The 21,690-nt window shown below is 33.8% G+C and overlaps 1 protein-coding gene across 1 annotated transcript in view; it reads right to left on the bottom strand.

Moving 5' to 3' along the window:
* LOC120227207 (cyclic nucleotide-binding domain-containing protein 1-like) overlaps positions 1 to 20,840 on the bottom strand; it is a gene marked incomplete at its 3' end in the record, with an annotated part of 35,454 nt that extends 14,614 nt beyond the window's left edge. The window contains exons 1-2 of the mRNA XM_039225362.1: positions 20,729 to 20,840; positions 3,819 to 3,891 (exon numbers count right to left, since the gene is read on the bottom strand). Of these exons, the coding sequence (XP_039081293.1) occupies positions 3,819 to 3,891; positions 20,729 to 20,816 (161 nt within the window). The remainder of the gene's footprint in view (positions 1 to 3,818; positions 3,892 to 20,728) is intronic.
* Positions 20,841 to 21,690: the final 850 nt, after the last annotated feature.

Here is a 21,690-nt window from a genome sequence, read left to right as displayed (position 1 = left end):
TAAATATGTACTTATCCTCCTAATCAACACAGGTAGAAAACCCATATGTATATTAATATGTATTTATATATATATATATATATTTTTTTTTTTTAAGCATCAAGAAGATAGTTATTTCTACTGAACATCAGAGTGTAATTTAATTCAAAACCTTGAACTCTATACTAAATGTCTCGGGGTAGGAAGCAATAAAATAAATCTTCTGCCCTTATGGAACATATATAGTCTACTAGAGATAAAATGTCCAACATCCAAGAATTTGAAAAAAGTGACATCATCCCTCTTTGTTACTCAATTTTATTTTACTCATGATAAAAAAAAAATCCAGAATAATATACCAATATACTATCTTTATTCTCAGAGAAAAAACATCAGACAGACACCAACTGACTGACCACATGCATATGGACAACAGCCACCACACAGAGGGGCTTGCTTTCTGTACAAAGTTTATAGACACGCAGGCACAAGGGTGCCTTCCAGTAAGCTCTTCTTCCTCCATTAAGAAGAGCTCTCATATGTCCAGACAGAGGACAGGAACAGCTTCAACAACTGCCATTGAGTACAGGGTAGAGTCACATGGGAGGTGGTAGAGAGTAGCAGCCTCCCCTCCATTCTCCTACCATGCGCCAAAGGAAGGACAACCATAAGGAAGACATATAAGAAGAGGAAGATAGAGATAGAGATAGAGACAGAGACAGAGACAGAGATAGAGATATGTAGATACATATCTATAGTCAAATCCTTGGTAGGTTTCATGTACAAAAATTTCACTCCTTGAGTCATTTAATTCTCAGCCTTTCTTTTTCTATTACAGAGGAAGAATATTTCATTGGTCATTTTTAACATCTAACAAATAAAGACTAAATAAATATGAAGGAATACATTCTTCTTATATCTCTTCCCAATTTTGTATTTTACAATTAAAAGCTTTGTAATTTTGAAAGAATCCAATGTATGTCTTTCCAATAAACTGCATAAAAAAATCTCAGTGGGAAAAAGGAGCTGGATTGACAAGCCATCATTAATTTGTTGTAGTCTATTTTCTTATCTAAGAAAATACTCATTTTCATATCTATGTTTGTATTTGTAATCTTATATTCCTTTTCTAAACCTAAGCCCAAAACATGTATACAGGTGCCCTAAAACATGCCCTCTCCCAGGCCTCTCGTATCACCAGTGCCTCAAAAGAAAACATCCAAAAATTCTGGGGATTTGGTGTCTAAGAGAAGGCACAGTAAATGTAGGACTCAACAAAAGGGAGTCAGGCAGGACAACCAGACTGGATTTACAGCAGCTTATTGTCTGATGAGAGAATACTACTTAGGAAGGATTATCAAACCAGAAAGATGAAGGCTGATAATATTTATGTAAAATAGATATTTTGACAGACCCACATATAGATGATTCACCCTCTCTTACTATGATCACCCAAGGTGGGGGATGGGGAGGGGTAGGTCTAGAAACATGTTTGGTTTCTTTGGTTTTTGTTTATTTTATGTCTGGGCTAAAAAGTAAAAAAAGGAAAATGAAAGGAGAAAATTAAAAAGTTCAGCTCCAAAAGCCTTAACTAGCTTTAGCTTCTTATGTGTTAGAAAAGGGATCAGTATACAAGATAAGCTCAACAGTTAAAAACTTGCATGAGTCTTTTTTAATAGCAATAATAATTTAAAGCATAACATTCATATAGCTTTCACTGTGTGCCAGGCCTTGCTTACTTTACTTATATTACTTCATATAATCATCTTAATAACTGTAATATAGGTACTATTATTATCTCCATTTTAAAAATGAGAAAACTGAGGTAAAGAGAAATTAAGTAACCAAACCGAGATTGGACAGCCAGTAAGTGGCTGAGAAAGGATTCAAACCAGGTGACCTGACTCTGGAATTTCTTCATCCTGTCCTGAAAGGAACTGAGAGTGAGGAGGAAGTATAAGTGCATAGAGAAAAAAAAATCATTCTTGGGAGAAATCCAAGGAATATAAAAGAAGCATGTCCTCCTCTCTTTCTCTTAAAAAGAAGAAATGGGAAGATCAATTAAAGTCTCTAAATAATTTGGAATCAAAACTACAATAAAATAAAAAAAAAAAAAAAAACACCAGAAACAACAAGTATTGTTGAGAGTGTAGGGAAAAAATAACCCTCTTACATGGTACAGCCACTCCAAAAAACAGTATGGACTTTCCTCAAAAAGTTATAAATAGAACTACCTTATAATCCAAGAATTGCACTACCAGGTATTGACCCCAAAATTACAAAACACTAATTTGAAGGGATACATGTACCCTATGTTTATTGCAGCATTATTTACAATACCCAAACTATGGAAGCAGCTCAAGTGTTCACTGATAGGTAAATAGATAAAGAACACATGGTATATATACAATGGAATATTATTCAGCCATCAAAAAGAATGAAATCTTGTCATTTGCAACAACACAGATGGAGTAGAATGCCAAACAAAATAAGTCAGAAAAAGACAAAATGCCATATGATCTTACTAATATGTGGAATTTAAGAAACAAAATAAATAGGCAAAGGGGAAAAAAGAGAGAGAGAGAGAGATAAACTTAGAAACAAACTCTTAACTACAGAAAAGAAACTGATGGTTACCAGAGGAGAAGTGGGTGGGAGCATGGGGCTAATAGGTGATGGCAATTAAGGAGTGCGCTTATCATAATGAAATTAATTAACAGGATGTGACTTACAGAGACTTTTTTAAGTTTATTTATTTTGAGAGAGAGAGAGAGACAGCAAGAGCACTACTGGGGAAGGGGTAGAGAGAAAGAATCCCAAGCAAGCGCAATGCTGTCAGTGCAGTGTCTGACACAGGGCTCAATCTTGAGAACCTTGATGGGATTCAAGCTCAAGAACCTTGAGATCATGACCAGAGCCAAAACCAAGAGTCAGATGCTTAACCAACTGAACCACCCAGGCATCCCTACAGATATTTTAAAGTAGAGACAGAAAATCTGTACTGTTGAGGCATTTGCTCAGCAGTCCCATTAAAGATGAGAAAAGGTCTTCTTTTAGTAAAGGAAAGTGGGGGAGTGGATGGACACTGACTATTATGTAAGCAAATAATTACTTTTATAATTTCAATAATCCAACTTGGGAAAAGGAATTGGCAAGACAATAAATTTTTAAAAAACTCTATCTTCAGGGTTGCCTGGGGGACTCAGTCAGTTGAGCATCCAAATCCTGAACTCAGTCAGATCATGATCTCAAGGTTTGTGAGTTTGAGCTTCTATATTGGGTTCTGCACTGATGGTGTGGAGCCTGCTTGGGATTCTCCTTCTCTCTGCCTCTCTCCCACTCATGTTATCTCTCCCTGCCTTTCTCTCTCTTTCAAAATAAATAAATAAACATGAAAAATTAAAAAATAAGTAAATAAAAATTATATCATCAAGTGTCACATACCTTAGGAATCCTGAGCTTTGAGCCCAAATATTTCCTAGTTCTTTTGCTCCAGTATATTTCAATGAGGCATTTCCTGGGCACTGCTAAAGTACTTATTTCATTCAGGATTTGTGTTTTCAACCATTTAAAGCTTTGTTCCCTTATGACTAAGTACTAAAAAGGGCCCAGATAAGGATGAATTATATTTGTTTCATACCCAATTGTTTCCTTAAAATATAACATATATTCTGTCCCTTCGATTTCAAGAAATAACCTCCAGGTTTTCAAATGTTTTTGTCTATGTGGTAAACCAAGGACCTATGAAGTCAACAATGTTTATTACAATACATTATACATAAAACTAACATGTTCTTCTTCATTTGAATGATAGAAAAAGAAACATATGAATAACTTACCTAGATTGTAGTTCTCTCTTATGGCACAATTCATTCAACTGACCATAATCAATGTACTTAGACATTTTCAACCCTGAAAAAAAAAAATTAAAAACTTGGGTAATTTTCTATAATCTTATTAACAAATATTGTAAATAGAGTTTAATTACAAATATTCATCATAGTAAAAAAATTCAGCAACCATGGAAATGAAGTATTTTCAGTCTTTGATATAGAAGCAGAATTGAATAAGGTGATTAAAACAAAGAAAGAATATAATGGTTTTCATTGATGTCAAATCTGGTCTGACATTGTTTATTTTTCTGGAGTTTAAAGGTGTCATATGTTTCTCCTCTAGAAGTAAGCCCGTCAGAATCCTCATCCTGTACCTTTAGAATGTGAACTGACAATGACATGACAATTCAAAGAAGATTTTTCCTGAGGTCCCTGTCACTATCTCTGTCTCTGTCCCTGTGTCTCTCTCTCTGGAATACTACTAGTTTTTATTCAGTCTTCTGGAGGGCTCTTTCTTTGGTTAGTTACACTTCAGAGCACCTTCCAATATCTGGATTCAGTTTGTAATTCCTTCTGTAGTTAATATGTAAGCAAATCCCACAGTATCCCTTAAGAGCAGAAGGATAGTAGTCATAGACAAGAAGCAACCTAACTGTGATACTCCTTCAGTACCAGAAATAACTGACATCCTTCAAAGGAGATGAAGAGGAAGATAGAGTATTGAGTGCAATGGGCATCATTACAATGATGGGCACTCACATCCTAGGTCCTCTCCTTTCCCCAGGAGAACCCATGGTGTTAGAAAGCAGTAATAAATACCAACATGCATATTATGTCTTCCCTTAGTGCAAAGGTATTAAGAAAATCAACAGCTTAATGCATTTCTGAACTTTTTGATATGTAATTATTAACCACATTCTAAAAAGGAATAAATAGAACTTGACATGTCCAAATTTATCAATTTTAATTTCAAATTACTGAATCACAAAATTTGACACTTTAAGACTTTTGTGATCTAAAATTAATCAATAACATATAGCAGTTTCTAAATATGACATTGAAATAAAAGAAATTTAAGTAGAAAACTGGTTGCTATCCACATAAATCATTACTATTTAACAAATTTGAAAATACTAATTCCATGATTTAGTATTTTCTTACCTATATTACTGTTAAGTCCTAAGAATCAAAAAAATTACTTAATTGCATTTTAGCAACATATGGAATAATTATTTTAAATGAGCCAAGTTATAACTAGATTTTATGTAAAATATATTTAAGTATACTCATATTTCTGATATATAATATTATATAAAATCTTAATCTTAGTAATTTTTAGATTGATAGATTAAGAAAAGATTTCTATGGGGGTGCCTGGGTGGCTCAGTGGGCTAAGTATCTGACTCCTGATTTCAGCTCGGGTCATGATCTGATGGTCATGAGATCAAGCCCCGCATCGGCTCTGTGCTGGGCATGGAGCCTATTTAAGATTCTCTCCAACTCTGCCAACCCTCCCTCCTTGCCCTGCTCTCACTCTCTCCCCCTCATGGGGAAAAAAAAAAAAAAAAGATAGAGACTTCTATGAAGTATTAGTTTAGTCCAATTTCCCAACCCAGTCTAAAAATAGGATCAGAAATAGTCATGACTGGTATGGACAGGAAAAGGGGGTAGTTGCCATGGAGATTTTTTTTTTAAAAAGTCAAGGTTTGAGAAATTCTGGCTTAAAGGGGGAATTTTTAAAAGTAAATATTTTCATCCTTCAGTTTAGCTTACAAAAAATATCACAGGATGGATATTATAAAACTAAGAATTGCTAGCAAGGAATAGAAAAGTGGAGAAATCAACTGGCCTGAGAAAAGCTACAGCACTTGAGGGTAAGGCTTTGCACTAAGCTTGGTACAGCAAGTAAACTCAAAACTACAATATCCAATATAGTAAGTACTCACAGCCTAGAAGGACACTTTACAATTCATCAAAAAATGTCTTCTTCACTGATTCTTATTTCCAAGAGGTATTTGTCACAAGGGACTTTACATAAAGGGTTTTAAACAACATAATGGATCTTGTCTTTGAAGCAGTTTTGTTAAAAAGAAAAAGCCAATAGATTTCAACATGAAACTGTAACTTTGTAAAGACCAGAAGTTGAGCTTTTCTGGTGATCAAATTTAATATCAGGATAAAGCCTAAGGAGTTCAGAAGGTACTAGGTTTACATTTGCTTTCCAGTCTTGTTTACCCTCATGAATATGTCTTAACTGGGCTTCTTACAGAAGTAGAGTGGGCTTCAATCTATAATCAGTTTAAAATCAGGGATTTTGACCACAGTTTGCTTGAAAGAAGATTAGAAGCTGATATAAAAGGGTGATTACAAAGTAAATTATAAGCTAGAAACAAAGATTAAGAAATCCATGATGCAATTAAAAAACAATTTTCTAGGGCGCCTCGGTGGCTCAGTTGGTTAAGCGTCCGACTTTAGCTCAGGTCACGATCTCACGGTTCATGGGTTCGAGCCCCATATCGGGCTCTGTGCTGACAGCTAGCTCAGAGCCTGGAGCCTGTTTCAGATTCTGTATCTCTCTCTGACCTTCCCCTGCTTGTGCTGTCTCTCTCCTTCTCTCGGAAATAAAAATAAAACATTAAAAAAAAAAACAACTTTCTTTACTGATATACTGCTCACTATATATTATTGAAGTAGAGAAACTAAAATCCAGTGTTTTATCTGAGTGATACATTGGTGAACATTTATTTATATGTGTTAATGTCCTCAAGGGGTAGATATGTATTTCCATATTTGTGCAGTACAATGAATTATGTATGCTTCTTGGGGGTGGGGATTATAAAGATTTGTTAAAATGGTGAGTGTTAAAATAAAATTAAACCATTTTTCCCCAATAAACTTTCCCTTGTAAGGTAGATACCCCTTACAAAAAGCTAAGTGGAAGCAATGAAATAAGTGAAGTCTTAGAAATATGTAAATGCAAAACCAGTATTTACTAGGAGACTAGGCTTATCAGAGCGGCTACTGGGCAACATAAAATATATGGACAACAGAGCCAAAGAGAAAATGTGACAATGACCAAATGGAAATACCAGAGTATGGTTAGCTAGAAAACAGAAAGCTAAGACTTCTTCAAAAGCACTTCCAGGATATACTTTAATTAATTCAATAATAAGTAGAACTTTGCTTAATGTAATATTCAGAGCACAAAGAAGCAGGTCAGCAGCAATAGCAACAAAAACATTATCAACAAATTTTGCATGCTAAGAATAAAGGATCCGTCAGCCACTATAAGCATGATGAATTCTTTCTATATACTTGGAAAAATGATCCAATTCTCCATTTTAAGTTTAAATCTGTGTAATAATAGGTAATTAAACGTACCTACGTTGGTGGTTAATAATGTATTTATTTGTTTCCCTTCAACTAATTTTTTGTATATAAAACCCATGATATATATGAAATGTAGGGTTGGACAAGGATTACACATATACTCATTTTTTTTTTTTTTTAAGAATCAGGTTGTTTTGGTGGTTGGATGATAAATGTTAGCAACAATCAACACAAAGGCAGCTTGTCTCAGTCACTGAAGAGAAATAAATAGAAGCCAAATCAACTGCATAAGGAATATAGTCAATGATACTGTACTAGAGATGTAAAGGGACAGATGGTAGCTACACTTCTGGTGAACACAACATACTGTATACACTTGCCAAATCACTAAGTTGTACACCTAAAACTAATGTAACCTTATATACCAACTATACTCACATTAAAAATAGATGCCAAATCACTACCAAGAAACCTTTGGAATATGAATTATGACAGCACTATTTAGAGATATATAATTTCGGGAAGAGAACAGAACAGAGTTGATGAGAAAGTATTCAAAGTTAACACACAAGAAAATTCAATCTGTCTGCTATACCAGCTTACTCCCTACCACTATTTTTTTTCAAGCAAGCAATCTTCAAAAAATAACCACCATTCAATAATCTAGGTACCTAGGCCAGATATACCCTAAGGGAAAGTGTGATAAACAATGAAAAACAATTAAGTTACCAAATAAAAATCAATTAATAAGCACCAGAAGGAGTAGTGGTCCTCACAATCACACACACACACACACACACACATACACACATCCTTGATGAAAGAAAAACAAAGAGTGACATGACATTAAATATAAATAAGACAATAAAAATAAATAAATAGATATAAATATATATAAATAAATAGACTATATTCAAGAAGAAAAGATAAAATTATGACAAATTTTCCATTAGAAATAGTAAAAATGGCAATATATAAGAAAATATAATCACAGAACATAAAGGCTAACATTAGAATAGATAAAAGAAAAAGAGAAAATGATAAATGAATATAGAAAGCAGATACTATATGTAAAAACTTTTCCTGAATAAGAAAACAGAAATAATGGTGTAAAATGTTCTTACATATAACATAAGAACACTTTTCTCTAGTTAAATGTTTCAGAACACAAAGAAGAAAAGTTTCAAAATTTCTTTGATGAAATAAGCAAAACACTGATACTCAAATGTGACAACTATAGCATGAAAAAGAAAACCAGAGAATGGTTATTTTTACAAATAAAAATAATTATTATAGGGGCTGTAGGGTGGCTCAGTTGGTTAAGCCTCAGACTGTTGACTTTGGCTCAAGTCATGATCTCACAATCTGTGAGACTGAGTCCCACATTGGGCTGCACACTGACAGCACAGAGCCTGCTTGGGATTCTCTCTCTCCCTCTCTCTCTCTGTGTTGCTCCCCTGATTGCACATGCACATAATCTCTCTCTCTCTCTCTCAAAATAAATCAACATTTTTAAAAAATGAATATCATATGTATATGATCCCCAGAAACATACTAATGGAGTATTATCACACAACAAAGTAAGATTTATCCAAGTAATTCAAAGAAATGTCAATGACAAAATATAACCATATAATTTACCACAATAAGTCAGCATTTAAAAAATCATAATCTCGGGGCGCCTGGGTGGCTTAGTCGGTTAAGCGTCCGACTTTCGCTTGGGTCATGATCTCGCGGTTCGTGGGTTCAAGCCCCGCGTCGGGCTCTGTGCTGACTGCCAGCTCAGAGCCTGGAGACTGTTTCAGTCTGTGACTCCCTCTCTCTCTGACCCTCCCCTGATCATGCTGTCTCTCTCTCTCTCTCTCTCCTAGGAATAAATAAAACATTAAAAAAAAATCATAATCTCCACAGATACAGAGTAAATATTCAATAAAACTCAGTATTTTTCTTAAATAATTTAATTTTTAGAAAGCTTCTTTTCTTGACTTGATGAATATATCAAATCAAAAGAAAGAATCATGTTTAATGTTGAAACTAGAAGCAATTGCATAAATTCAAGAACAAGGTAAAAATATCCATCAGTGCTGCAAACTTCTGGAAGTACCAAACAACATAATTTGATAAAAGAAATACAAAAATGATGAAAATTAGAGACAAAAAGACAAAATCACTGTTTGCAAAGTGTTATAATTATATAGGTAGAAAACAGAACTGCATAGACTAGAAACCCATTAGCATTGTCACTAAAGCAGTTAAGACAGTAAACATTCAAAGAAAATACAGTAAATATTCAATAGCTTACTCTTTCCTCTATACAATTGTGTCTTAAAACAACTGCAATAGTATAAGAAGGTAGGCATCAATGCCAGCTGTAAGTGGGAGGTTAAAGGTAGAATGTAACAACAGCCAAAAACAAGATGTGGAGGGCATCCATGTGTGGGGGTGGGCCTGTGCTGAGTATTGGAGGCCAAGGGGAGTGAGGAGAGCAATAATATGAGGTGGGAGAGGGAGAGGATCTGCCAGTGCTGAGTGTAAGATCCTTAGTGGGGATAGATGACAGTGAATATGGAAGATTAGCTATATAAAGGAAACTGATCAAAGGTATAGTTAATAGGTGCAAAGTTTCTTGCTTCAGAGAAGGGAGTTACAAGTTTAGAAAGTGAGATTAGGATGAAGCCTATAGTGTTGCATTGCAAATGGAATAAATTGGGGTAAACTCATGGTTTTATATATATATATATATATATATATATATATATATACACAAATAAACATAAATATAAATTTTTATTGCTCAGATCTGTCCACTGAGAGGGCTTAGAGGCAGAGGCAATAACCCCCTAACATCAATGAACATATACAGCACCCAGATCTTGACTCCTAAATATAATTCTGCATTAAAATGAACCAGGGCTCATTGGGCAAATGCCCGATTCTAGGGCTCAGATAGGGAGAGTACAACATAAGTCTGAAAAATCTTATTATGCCATAAAGCAAGAAAATGGTTAGACCAACTTGAAGGCATTTCCAGTGGATTGTGAACAAGCAGGACACCAGACTATATAATGATAATAATTCATTAAGAGCCTTTGATCAAATTAGAAAATTATAATTTTACATTTATTTAATATTTTATAAAAATTAGATATTTCCATACTTTCAAAATATCTCTTCACAAAAATATTTATTAATTACAAAATGGAAAAGTAAATTTACTGCAGAGAAGCTCTCCACATAACCACCTTAATCAATGATTAAAGTGAAATCATGTGCCACTTGATAAGATGGAAAGAGAACACAGTATCACTTCTATGAATTTCTGCCAAAGATATCCTACTTGAATCTAATCATGAGGGAAGATCAGAGAAACCAAACTGAAGCATATTCTACTAAATAACTGATTTGTATTCTCCCAGCAATGAAAGGCAAGAAAAATGGAGAATGTCCCAGACTAAACAGAGAGGAAAAGACAATGAAATGCTACACAAGATTTTGAACTGGATACTTTTACTATAAAAATCATTATCAGAACAATAGCTAAATTCAAATGGGATGGGGCTAAGAATTAGATTACAGTGATTTATCTGTGTTAATGTTTTTACTTTGATGGATATATTGTGATTACATAATAATAGTATTTCCCTATTTTTAAAGAATGCATACTAAAATATTTAAGGCAAACTGAGTGGTAAATAGCTCTGAAAAATAAGTTTCTTTATATTAAACTTACATAATATCTGTAAGACTGCACTTTCAAGTTTTTTTAATTTTATTTTTAAAAATTTAATAGATTTCTCATATGATAACTTTTATACTTAGAAAATACAATGAGTAAAAGATATCATTCAAAATAGCAAAGAAAATAAAAAGATAAAATGTCTAGAAATAAATTTTATTGAGTGGCATAAAAGCACACTTGAAAAAATTGGAAGTAGGCATGAATTGAGTATTATAAAGATACAAGGTTTTTTTTTTAAATGTTTGCTTATTGTGAGAGTAGAGGGAAGGGCAGAAAGAGAGGAGAGAGAGATTCCAAAGAAGGCTCCATGCCCAATGCAGGAATCAATCTCATGAACAATGAGATCACGACTTGTCAAGAACCTGATGCTTTACCAACTGAGCCACTCAGACACACCTAAAGATAAAAATTCGTAAGTAGGAATAGTCATTATCATAAATACATCAATTCTCCATGAATGAATCTTTAACACATTTCTAAATAAAATACCCACATGTTTATTTGCTGAAAAAGCCCAAATATTTCTGAAGGTCATATGGAAAAATAAACATAGAAGAAAAGGCTATGAGTCTTTTAAAAAAGAGTAAAGGTTAATCTTACCAGATACTGAAGTATATTATAATGCTTCAAAATTATAACAATTTAACACAAATGCATAAATACACAAGAAATAAGTAGAAAAAGTAAATAATAGTTTCCAGAAATACATCCAGAATGCATACAAAAATTCAACATATAATAAAAACTGGCATTTCAAATTAGTAGGAAAAGACAGATTACCCAACAAATAGCATTAGACTTGATTGGTTATTTGGAAAAACATTAAGTTGTAGCCATACATCACTATTTTAAAGTAAATTTATTGAAAATAAATTCCAGATGCACCAAATATTAAACAAGCTTAATATTAACAATAAAACTACATAAGTAATAAAAGAAAGCATGGAAGAATTATTTTTAAATTTTGGCATGAAGAATAGCTTTCTAAGAAAAAAATCAATAACAGAGGACACAAACTACCCAAGCAATCTAAAATATTTGTATAACACGAAAATCATAAACATGAAAAAAATATCACGCTGAGAAAACCACCTATAAATTACTTGACAAAGGTCTGATTTATTTTATACACAAAGATTTCATTCAAATAAAAGGAAAAATAAACCTCAATGAATGGGCAAGGGACATATAAATAGACTGTTTATATAAATAGAAATGACCACAAATATATGAAAAGATTTTAAACCTCACTCATAAAGAAATGAACACCTACAGAATAATTAAAACTATTCCCAACTAATTTATTGGCAGAATATTTGTTTTATAATGCATGATATTATAAATGTATAAATAGTATAGTTTAGATAGTATAGATGCTATGAAATAGGAACTTGCATATGCTGATGGTAGGAGTAGAAATTAGTACAAACTGTTTGAAGACAACTTGTTAATAGTTATCAAAATTTAAAATGCACACATCCTTTGGCCTTGCAATGCTATTAATACCCCTTGCTTACCAACTCAAGAAGGTAGTACAGGATGTTTATTTGATTTTAACAGCAAGAGTAACTAAAAACAGATTCCCACTGTATTATTAGTAAGGATCCAGCTGTCAGGAGACTGAAACCACACCAGTAATTTCAACAGGAAAAAAAAAAATGATGCAAAGAACTGTTAGTCAAATATTAAAGAATTGAAGAGACAAAAAGGAGCCGCAATCATGCAGTAATATCATGCAAAGAGCATCTACCACCACTTTTTTTGCTGATGAAGCAAAGGGAAGAGGTTGAATTACTAAAACTTGGAGGCTGGAAGCAGTTCTTCTTAGGACCTCTGAGACAGTGCACCAGCAGCTGGTGCTGGATTGTGGAGGGGGTGTAATGAAGCTATTTCTGGGAACACTGGGAAAATTGCAGATGGAATTATCTGCTGTTGGTGGAACAAACAGCCACTGCTTGGGTGAAAACCAAACATTGCTGGAGAGACACTCAACAAGGAGAAGAAACTAGAAATAGAAAACAAAAGGAGGGGCCCCTGCATAGCCCAGTCAGTGAAATGTCCGAGTCTTCATTTCAGCTCAGGTCATGATCTCAAGGTTCACAAATTCCAACCCCACATTGGGCTTTGCTCTGACTGTGCGGATTCTGCTTGGGATTCTCTCTCTCCTTTTCCCTCTTTGCCCCTCCCCTGCTCACTCTCTGTATCTCTCTCAAAATAAATAAACTTAAAAAAAGAGAACAAAAGGATAAACATTTTCCTTAACTTTGCTCCTGCCTTCCAGTCTCTCTCTAACATGTGTTATTATCCTAACAGGAAGCCATCTGGTTTCCTGGGAAAAACTGGTTTGCAGAGCCCCAGCCCAGCATTATAAAGAGGAATATATAGAAGCGTGGAGTTGAAGATATATATTAAATGGAACATCCATTAGCAGTATTTTGGTATATTTAAATACTGAAACGTAATATAGACACTAAAATGAATAAGGCATATATATACATATTGACATGAAAAGCCCTTCATAATACATAATATTAATAAGTAAAAAATAAAAGTATGATATAGAGTAATTGAAATGCCCTACCATATGAATTAAAATAATATGAAATATATAAACATTAAATATATATATGTGTATATATATATATATATATATATACAAGTGTATTTGAATATGCATGGAAAATTACAAGGAGAATGTTTTTCAGGATAGTTACTTCTGAGGATAAGATTAGGAGTATGAGTTGGGGAAGACTCATTCAACTTTTCAATAATCCCTTGTGCCTGCATGTGTTATTACATAATGACTTTTAAAAGACACCTACTCACCAAATTTCCCACAAAGTGTGTAAGATTTGTTCACCTTTCTTCTTTTATCACCTGCATGCTAAGCATTGGAGATACAAAGACATGTGAAGGATAACCACTATCTCCAGATACTTATCTGATAAGAACCATAACCTTAAGGCACATTTCTATGAGGTATCTAAGGTGAAGTTAAAAGGTATTAATAATAGAAGGGATGTAGAAAAAGTACCAAAGAAGTTCAGAGATCAGAGACATGGAAGACATTACTTCAGACTAAAGAGGCCAGGAGAGTCTTTGCAGAGATTAAAGTCATTGACATTGGAATGATAAGAACAAATGGAGAAAGATATATGGGAAATCCCAAAAGGAAACATGAGCTAAGGCATAAGAGTATGGTGAGGAGTATGATGGTGTAACTCAAGGAATAATTTTCCCCCAGTATAGGAAGTCTCCCGCTCTGTTCTTTAGAGATCGTATATATAACTGGGTCACATTGTTTATGATACCAATGATCTCTGACTGGGGAGTTGCATATGAACCAAAAGAAACTATAGATGATCTACAAATACCTAACAGAGAGCCACTGAAATGGACCTTCCTGACTATAGTGACTCTTTTTTATCATTATTAATATTTTACTGACATATAGTTGACATTGTTTGGAGATTCCTCAAAAAATTACAAGTAGAAATAGCATAGATCCAGTAATTCTACTATGGGCAATTATTCAAAGAAAACAAAACATGAATTTGACAAGATACAGGAACCCTTGTGAGCCAAGATATGGAAACTACAGTGACTCTTGGAACTGTGAAGTTCCCTGCAGGAAACTTAGAAACAGTGTCTATGGAATTTTTTTATAAGACATTTTGGTTTCGGCAGGGTATGAGACTTTTAAGCCAGGACAATTCCACACCTGCCCTATGTGATTCTCATTACCTTGAACCTGAACTACTATGCTGGGGGCTAAAGCAGATTGTCCTGTTGATTAGGCAGCTGTGAGAACCACCAGCACAGAAGGGGAACACCTGACACTGCCCTCCTGGAAGATTATGATTCTATTCTACCCTTTGGAGCACATGTGCCAAATATGGTCATCTGAATGCTTCATTGAACCTAAGAATGCCTCCTGTCCCCCTGAGCAGTATTGCAGATGGGTTTAAAGAATGTCAATCAAAGCATTTTAGCTGTAGTGGAGAGTTATATCAATGCAAGTGTAAAGTCTAGAACATGAGCGGTTTTAGAGTAAGCATGAAATTTTTAAATGCCAGATTGAATAAAATGGATTGTAATCTAAGTTTTGGAAGAAAGTACAACCCTGACAGCTTGTGGAGAGTTAACATGATCAAATTCCTTTTTAAAAAAGCATACTTTTAAAAAAAGGAATCTGGTACATGCTATATGTCTGTCAGAAAGAATTCCAGAGATCAGTTCAGTGAAAGGTGATGGAGACCAATCTAGGTGGTAGAGGGAAACAGAGGACTAATGCAGGAGGTATTTCTGAGAGAGACTGCTAGAACAAAGCAGGAGCCTGAGGTGTGAGGGATGACCTTGTGTGACAGCTAGTGGAGAGATCTGATTTGCAATGCACTGCAGTTTACTTCAGGGTTTCCTGCCTAACCCCCCAGTCATGATTTGAGCTCAAGTTTAAGTTGCCATTATTTAATTTCTAAAGGTCACTCAAGATTTTCTGACAAAAAGAACAAGTACATTGAGATTTTTATAACAGTGGTAAGAAAAAATAATAATAAATGCTTGTTTTTTCCACAAAAAAATACATCTTTTCTCCTTTGGGATTAGTAAAAAGTGACTTCTTTACTGAAAAATAAAGTTGAGAAAATAATTTTCTGATACTTCTTTTCTTAAGTTACCAAGTAGCATTTTCCACAGGGACTATTATTGATTATACAAACACAGAGACATATACAAACATTCAACCATCTTTCCCAACTTTTATTCCTTCTTGGAATATCCATTCTCATCATTTAGCTCTGTTTTTCAACTTTGTCTTCTTGTATACATTACATTACACAGACTGCTTCTCTATCTTCTCCACTGACAGGTCACCCTTTCTCTTACTGCACTCCTAGGATTTGAATGTTTTAAAACTTTAAAATGGAGCACCAGTCACTTTTCCAGATAAATATATGTCGTGAAACTCCTTTCATCTTTAGCCACTAAAAAACTAAAACTCTCGAATTGCAGGAAATGCCCTTGAAGTATGAGGAAGGATGACACAGTTTCAGGTTTTCTCTAAATGTACATCATAAAATGAAAAAAAAAAAAAAAAGAGAGAGCAAGGAAAATATTCACTTAGGAGTACTGTCTTGTTTCTAAATTCCTTGAAGTGTCTCTAGTCTTCTCTTGAATGCCATTTTCTACATCCTCCTATGTTGAAACAAGCAAGATGTACTTACAAATATCTTGTGAACCTGAAACCCTTTTTGTTATTGGAACAAAAACAATTTCAAAAAAAAACTTCTTTGAAGCACAGAAATTCTTTCTCCCAGATAAGCCAGTAGTTAAAATGAAAAAAGCATTTTTGAACTTGTCCTTTCTCAGAATAAGCCTAATAAGCATAAAGAAAATAGAAGCATAGCTATAAACCCAAACAAAGATAGGTAACTAGACCATACTCCTAATGATAAGTGTAAAAGGGGCTCCCTCCAGACAAAAACCAAAGGACAGCTCCCTGACTTCTATTAAAAACAAATTTAAGACATATTTAATCTCTTTGTTTCTTTGGGATATCAACTTATAATAATAACAGGGTATGGATTTACCTACACCCAGATGCTATATCACCGAGGAGGAAAAACTACTACAGATTTTGCTAACTCTAATTTTTCACAAGGTCAGCAGATTAGCAGCCTTAATTCCATCTGCAACCTTAATTCCTCTTGCTATGCAGCACAATTAATTCACAGATTCCGGAGATTAGGATATGCACTTCATTGGAGCCATTATTCTGCCTACTATAGACCTCATAAGGGTCTTGTGAGAAATAAATGAAATAACATACCATGCAAAATGCTTACACACAGCCTATAAAAAGCCTTCAAATATTATTCATGTATAAAATTTACAGATAAGGTAAACATGACTCACTAAAAGTAACCTAACTAAATTCATCCAAAGTAAGTAAGGATATATATATGGGCTGGACTTTTTTCTAGTTTTATTAAGAAATAATTAACATATATCACTGTATAATTATGTTTAAGGTGTACAGCATAGTTGTTTGATTTACATATACTGTGAAATGATTATAATAGGCTTAGTTAACATCCATCATCACATATAGATATAAAAAGAAAATGAAAAAAAAAAGATTATCCTTGGAATAAGAACTCTTATGATCTACTCTCTTAAAAAGTTCCTCATATAGCATACAGCAATGTTAACTATAACCGTCATGTTGTACATTACACCCCTAGTGTTTATTTATCTTGTAACAGGAAGTTTGTACCTTTTGACCACCTTCCTCCAATTTCTCCTTCCTTCACGCTCACCCCCACCGCACCCTCTGGTAATCATAAATCTGACTCTATGAGGTGTTTTTTCTTTTTAAGATTCTACATGAATGAGATCATACAATATGATGTCTTTGTCTGTGACTTATTTCACTTAGCATAATGTCTTCAGGGTCCATCCATATTGTTGCAAAGGATGGGATTCCCTTGTTTTTATGGCTGAATAATATTCACTTATGTATATACACCACAACTTCTTTATCCATTCAGGCATCAATAAACAATTTGTTTCCATGTCTTGTCTATTGTAAATAATGTTTCTGTGAACATAGTGGCGCAGAAAACTCCTTGAGTTAACGTTTTCATTACCTTTGGATATATTCCCAGAAGTGGAATAGGTGGACCATATGGTAGTTCTATACTCCATACTGTTTTCCACAGTAGCTGTACCAATTTACAATCTCATCAACAGTGCACAGAGGTTCCCTTTTCTCCAGATCCACACCAGCATTTGTTATCTCTTGTCTTTTTGAAAATGACCATTTGAAAAGCCATGAGGTATATTGAGGTTTTAATTTGCATTTACCTGTTGACTAGTGATTTTGAGCATTTTTTCAGGTTCCTATTGGTGTTTTGTAAACTTTCTTTGGAGAAATGTCTATTCAGGTCCTTTGCCCATTTTTTAATTGATTTTTTTTCTATTGAACTGTAAGAATTAATTATATATTTTAAATATTAACCCCTTATCAGATACATAGTTTGCAAATGATTTTTACCATTGTGTAGGTTGTCTTTTCAGTTTGATGGTGGTTTCACCTGCAGTGTAGAACTTTTCCTGTTTGATACAGTCTCACTTTTTTTATTGCTTGTGCTTTAGGTGTCATATCTAAAAAACATTACCAAGACCTATGTCAAACAGTTTTTCTAAGTTTTTTTTTTCTAGGAGCTTGATGATTTCAGGTCTTATATTTCCACCTTTAATCCATTTTGAGTTAATTTTTGTGAATATTGTAAAATAGGGGTCAAGTTTCATCCTTTTATTTTTCCAGTTTTCTCAGCATGATTTATTGAAGAGACTGTCTTTTCTAAATTGAGTATTCTTGTCTCGCTTGTCAAATACTAGTTGACTGTGTTAGGTTTACTTCTGGACTCTCAATTCTGTTCCATTGCTTTTTTTTTTTTTTTGTACCAGTACTAACCTGCCTGAATGACTATAGCATTGTAATATCCTGCTTTGTTCTTCTTTCTCAAAGTATTTTTGGCTATTTGGAGTCTTTTGTGGTTACATTTTTAGGTGTTTTTTTTTTTTTCTATTTCTGTAAGAAATGCCACTGGAATTGTTATACGGGTTGCATCAAATCCATACAAATTTTGGTAATGTTGACATTTTAATAATATTAATTCTTCCAATTCATTAACACAAGATAACTTTCCATTTATTTATGTCTTCTTTGATTTCTTTCACTAACATCCCAAAACTTTCAGAGTAGAAATCTTTCACTCTCCTTGGTTAAATTCACTCCTAAGTATTTTATTGTTTTTGATGCTATTTAAGTGGGATTGATTTCTTTATGTCTTTTTCAGAAAATTCATTGTTAATGTATAGAAACACTGATTTTTGTATGTTAATTTTGCATCCTGCAACTTTACTGAATTCTTTGATTAGTTCTAACAGTTTTTTGGTTGAGTCTTTAAGGTTTTCTATATATAAAATCATGTCATCTGCAAATGGAGACAATTTTAGCTGGATTTTTTTTAAGGTCCTTAACTGAACCTTCCTATTTATGCCCATTGCAGTTTGAATCATTCCCATTTATATCTTCTTTATAACTCAGATTTAGTCAAATTATCAATTGAAAGCATCCTCACATGTGCTTTCATGAGATCATGGTTTCAGCAAAAACAGTTTGCTAAGAGAAGTTGTCTATTTGCTAGAGTTAGCATAAAGACCTTGTTACTAAGCAAGCAGGATATATTTCCAAAGAGAAGTCATAGACACCTCTGAAGGGAAAACCGGGATCTCCACTGCTTTCCATTATGCTCTATTCAGTTCTGAGATCAAATTGCTGATGATTTTTCATCTTTTTATCACTTCACACAAGTTAAATGTCCTTGGGAGACACTACAGAGGGTAGCACATATCTCATCCCATTGATTCTAAATTAATTTGATCATTTAGCTCCCAGCTACTGTGCTTCCTAGGCTGCTAAAGAAATTGTCTTAGGGTGATTTTTTTTCTCTTGTACAAATAAAACCTGTCCAGTAAAAGCTGTGGATTTTTGCAAAATTACATTCAAAATTTAGTTGAATTCACATAGAAATTCAAAACTTTGACTATATTCAATAATTTTTTCACAATAATAACAATAACATAATAGCATATGCAGGAATTAGTTTGATTTAACATGAGGACTTTATCTAATGCTATTTAAGACATAAATATATCCCTTCAAAAGAGTGTCAACTGCTGCCACCTTTTCCCCTAAAGACTATAATTATTAATTTTAAAAAACTGATGTGAAAATGTTAACTATCACAGGAAGATAAAAGAACAGACAGGTTAACTTCTTCAAATCACACAACAAACTTACCCAATGACTATTAGAAAAATAATAAATGCTTCACTGAAGTTGAAAAATATCAAGATCATTATCTTCGTTATCTTGAAGCTTTTTTAAAATCTCAACTATTATTCGGACTGTTTCATAGTTTAGTCAGTATACTGATGGTCAAACTATAGATCTATGAATTTGATTGCTATGACAAGAAGTCTTGAGAAAAGGTTCTGGGTGTAGACTGACTATATAAAATAAGAAAATCCTGTCAATTGTATAAACTTCAAAATATTTAACTCTAATTTGGAATTCCAATAATATTATAAATCAAAGACTACAAAATAAAAACAAAATTAAATAGAAATAAATTTCAGAGGAAGAATAATGGAAATTATCTCTTTTGTTTCCTTGAAAATTGTTATGAGAATTCTCCTGATGAAAATTAATTAGCTCACAAAGGGCAGGACAGTAAGACTGACTGCATAAGCACAAGAAGACCTGCCAGAAACAAAGGGTTTGATCACTGGTGAGCCACATGATCTTTCCATATCTTTGTTTTTTCTCTTTAGAACTATTTCTTATTTGAATCCCTTAAAGTTCATAAAGATCCTCACTTTACAAAGTAAAATATTTGAAATCTAGAGGACCGAAATGACTTCAGGGGTACAACGCAGGATTTGCACATCTATTTTTTTTCCCCATATCACTCCTCTGTCAAGAAGATTCTTCATTTTACCAACCCTCAAGTGCCCCATTTCTTTTTTTTTTTTTAAGTTTATTATATTAATTTAGAGACAGAGAAAGAATCTCAAACAGGCTTCACACTGTCAGCAGAGGGCCCGCTGCAGGACTCAAACCTATGAACTGTGAGATCATGATCTGAACAGATATCAAGAGTTGGTGGCTTAACCAACTGTGTCACTCAGGCACTCCAGAAGAAGTTCCCCATTTCTTATATCTGGGGTTAAGTACCAGTGAAAACAATGACTAACTCTTGATGTATTCCTTACTCACTTGGTAAACTGCGAAGTGGAGGAGGAGGCACATTGTTTACAGCTATCATATGAGATAAAATAGTTGCTGGAAGAGAAGACAGAGGCATCTTGATGGCTCAAAGGCAGATGATCAGAGGCTACTGGAGAGGCAAGTGATTCTTCACTGCCTTGAAGCATCATAAAGTAGAACCCTCAAGGTCCTCCATGATAGGCTGAGTACTATGGAATGTTCATGTTCACAGTTCTTATACAATATACAGCATTTCCAAGAGTTCAATATAGACCAGAAAGAACTATATCCTAATCCTAGTCCAGTGTAATCTATGAAGGGGGTTTTATGACCTATAAAGACTAGTAACAATCTAAAAGACATTCCCCAAAGCAGACACAGGAGAATCAACACATGAGTCCAGATTAAAAGAAAGAATTTATTTTATTAGTCACCCATAGACTAGAACCCTTTTTTCTACCTTCTAAATGTTTACATTGGGGATTAGATACCTTATATGCAGCAGTAGCAACAAGCTATTTATGATCTCTATGGTTACCTACATAGGGTAAAATATCTCCCATCTCTTCTAATTATACACCAATAAATTTACCCCTGCTTATATGTAACCATATTCTACAGCAGTGTGATATATGTTTTGGTTATTTACTGCTGCTTCACAATAATTAGGGCTCATGATAACGCCTAGGGTTTAGAGTCTTAATGTATCTTTTGATACTATGTTATCTCCCAAGCCTTTAAAAATATTTTCCTGGTGTCATAACTGTAATAAGTAATAAAGGACTGTGACTGATGCCTGAGCCTGACCATTAGAATAGCAACCATTTACTGATCAACTTCATCTAGAAAACATTAATAACCAGAATTGAAAACTTTAGTTGTACTACAAAAGTAACACATTTATCTTGCAACAGTTCCTATTAAGTTGTATCTGCACTAAATCAATCAATAGTATCTGTGTAATAAACTTC

The sequence above is a fragment of the Hyaena hyaena genome, unplaced genomic scaffold (genome assembly GCF_003009895.1).
Source record: "Hyaena hyaena isolate Hyena2069 unplaced genomic scaffold, ASM300989v1 scaffold_2084, whole genome shotgun sequence".
Classification (NCBI taxonomy): domain Eukaryota; kingdom Metazoa; phylum Chordata; class Mammalia; order Carnivora; family Hyaenidae; genus Hyaena; species Hyaena hyaena.
The sequence above is the reverse complement of the archived record's forward strand: the minus strand, read 5'-3'. Positions and strand labels throughout refer to the sequence as shown.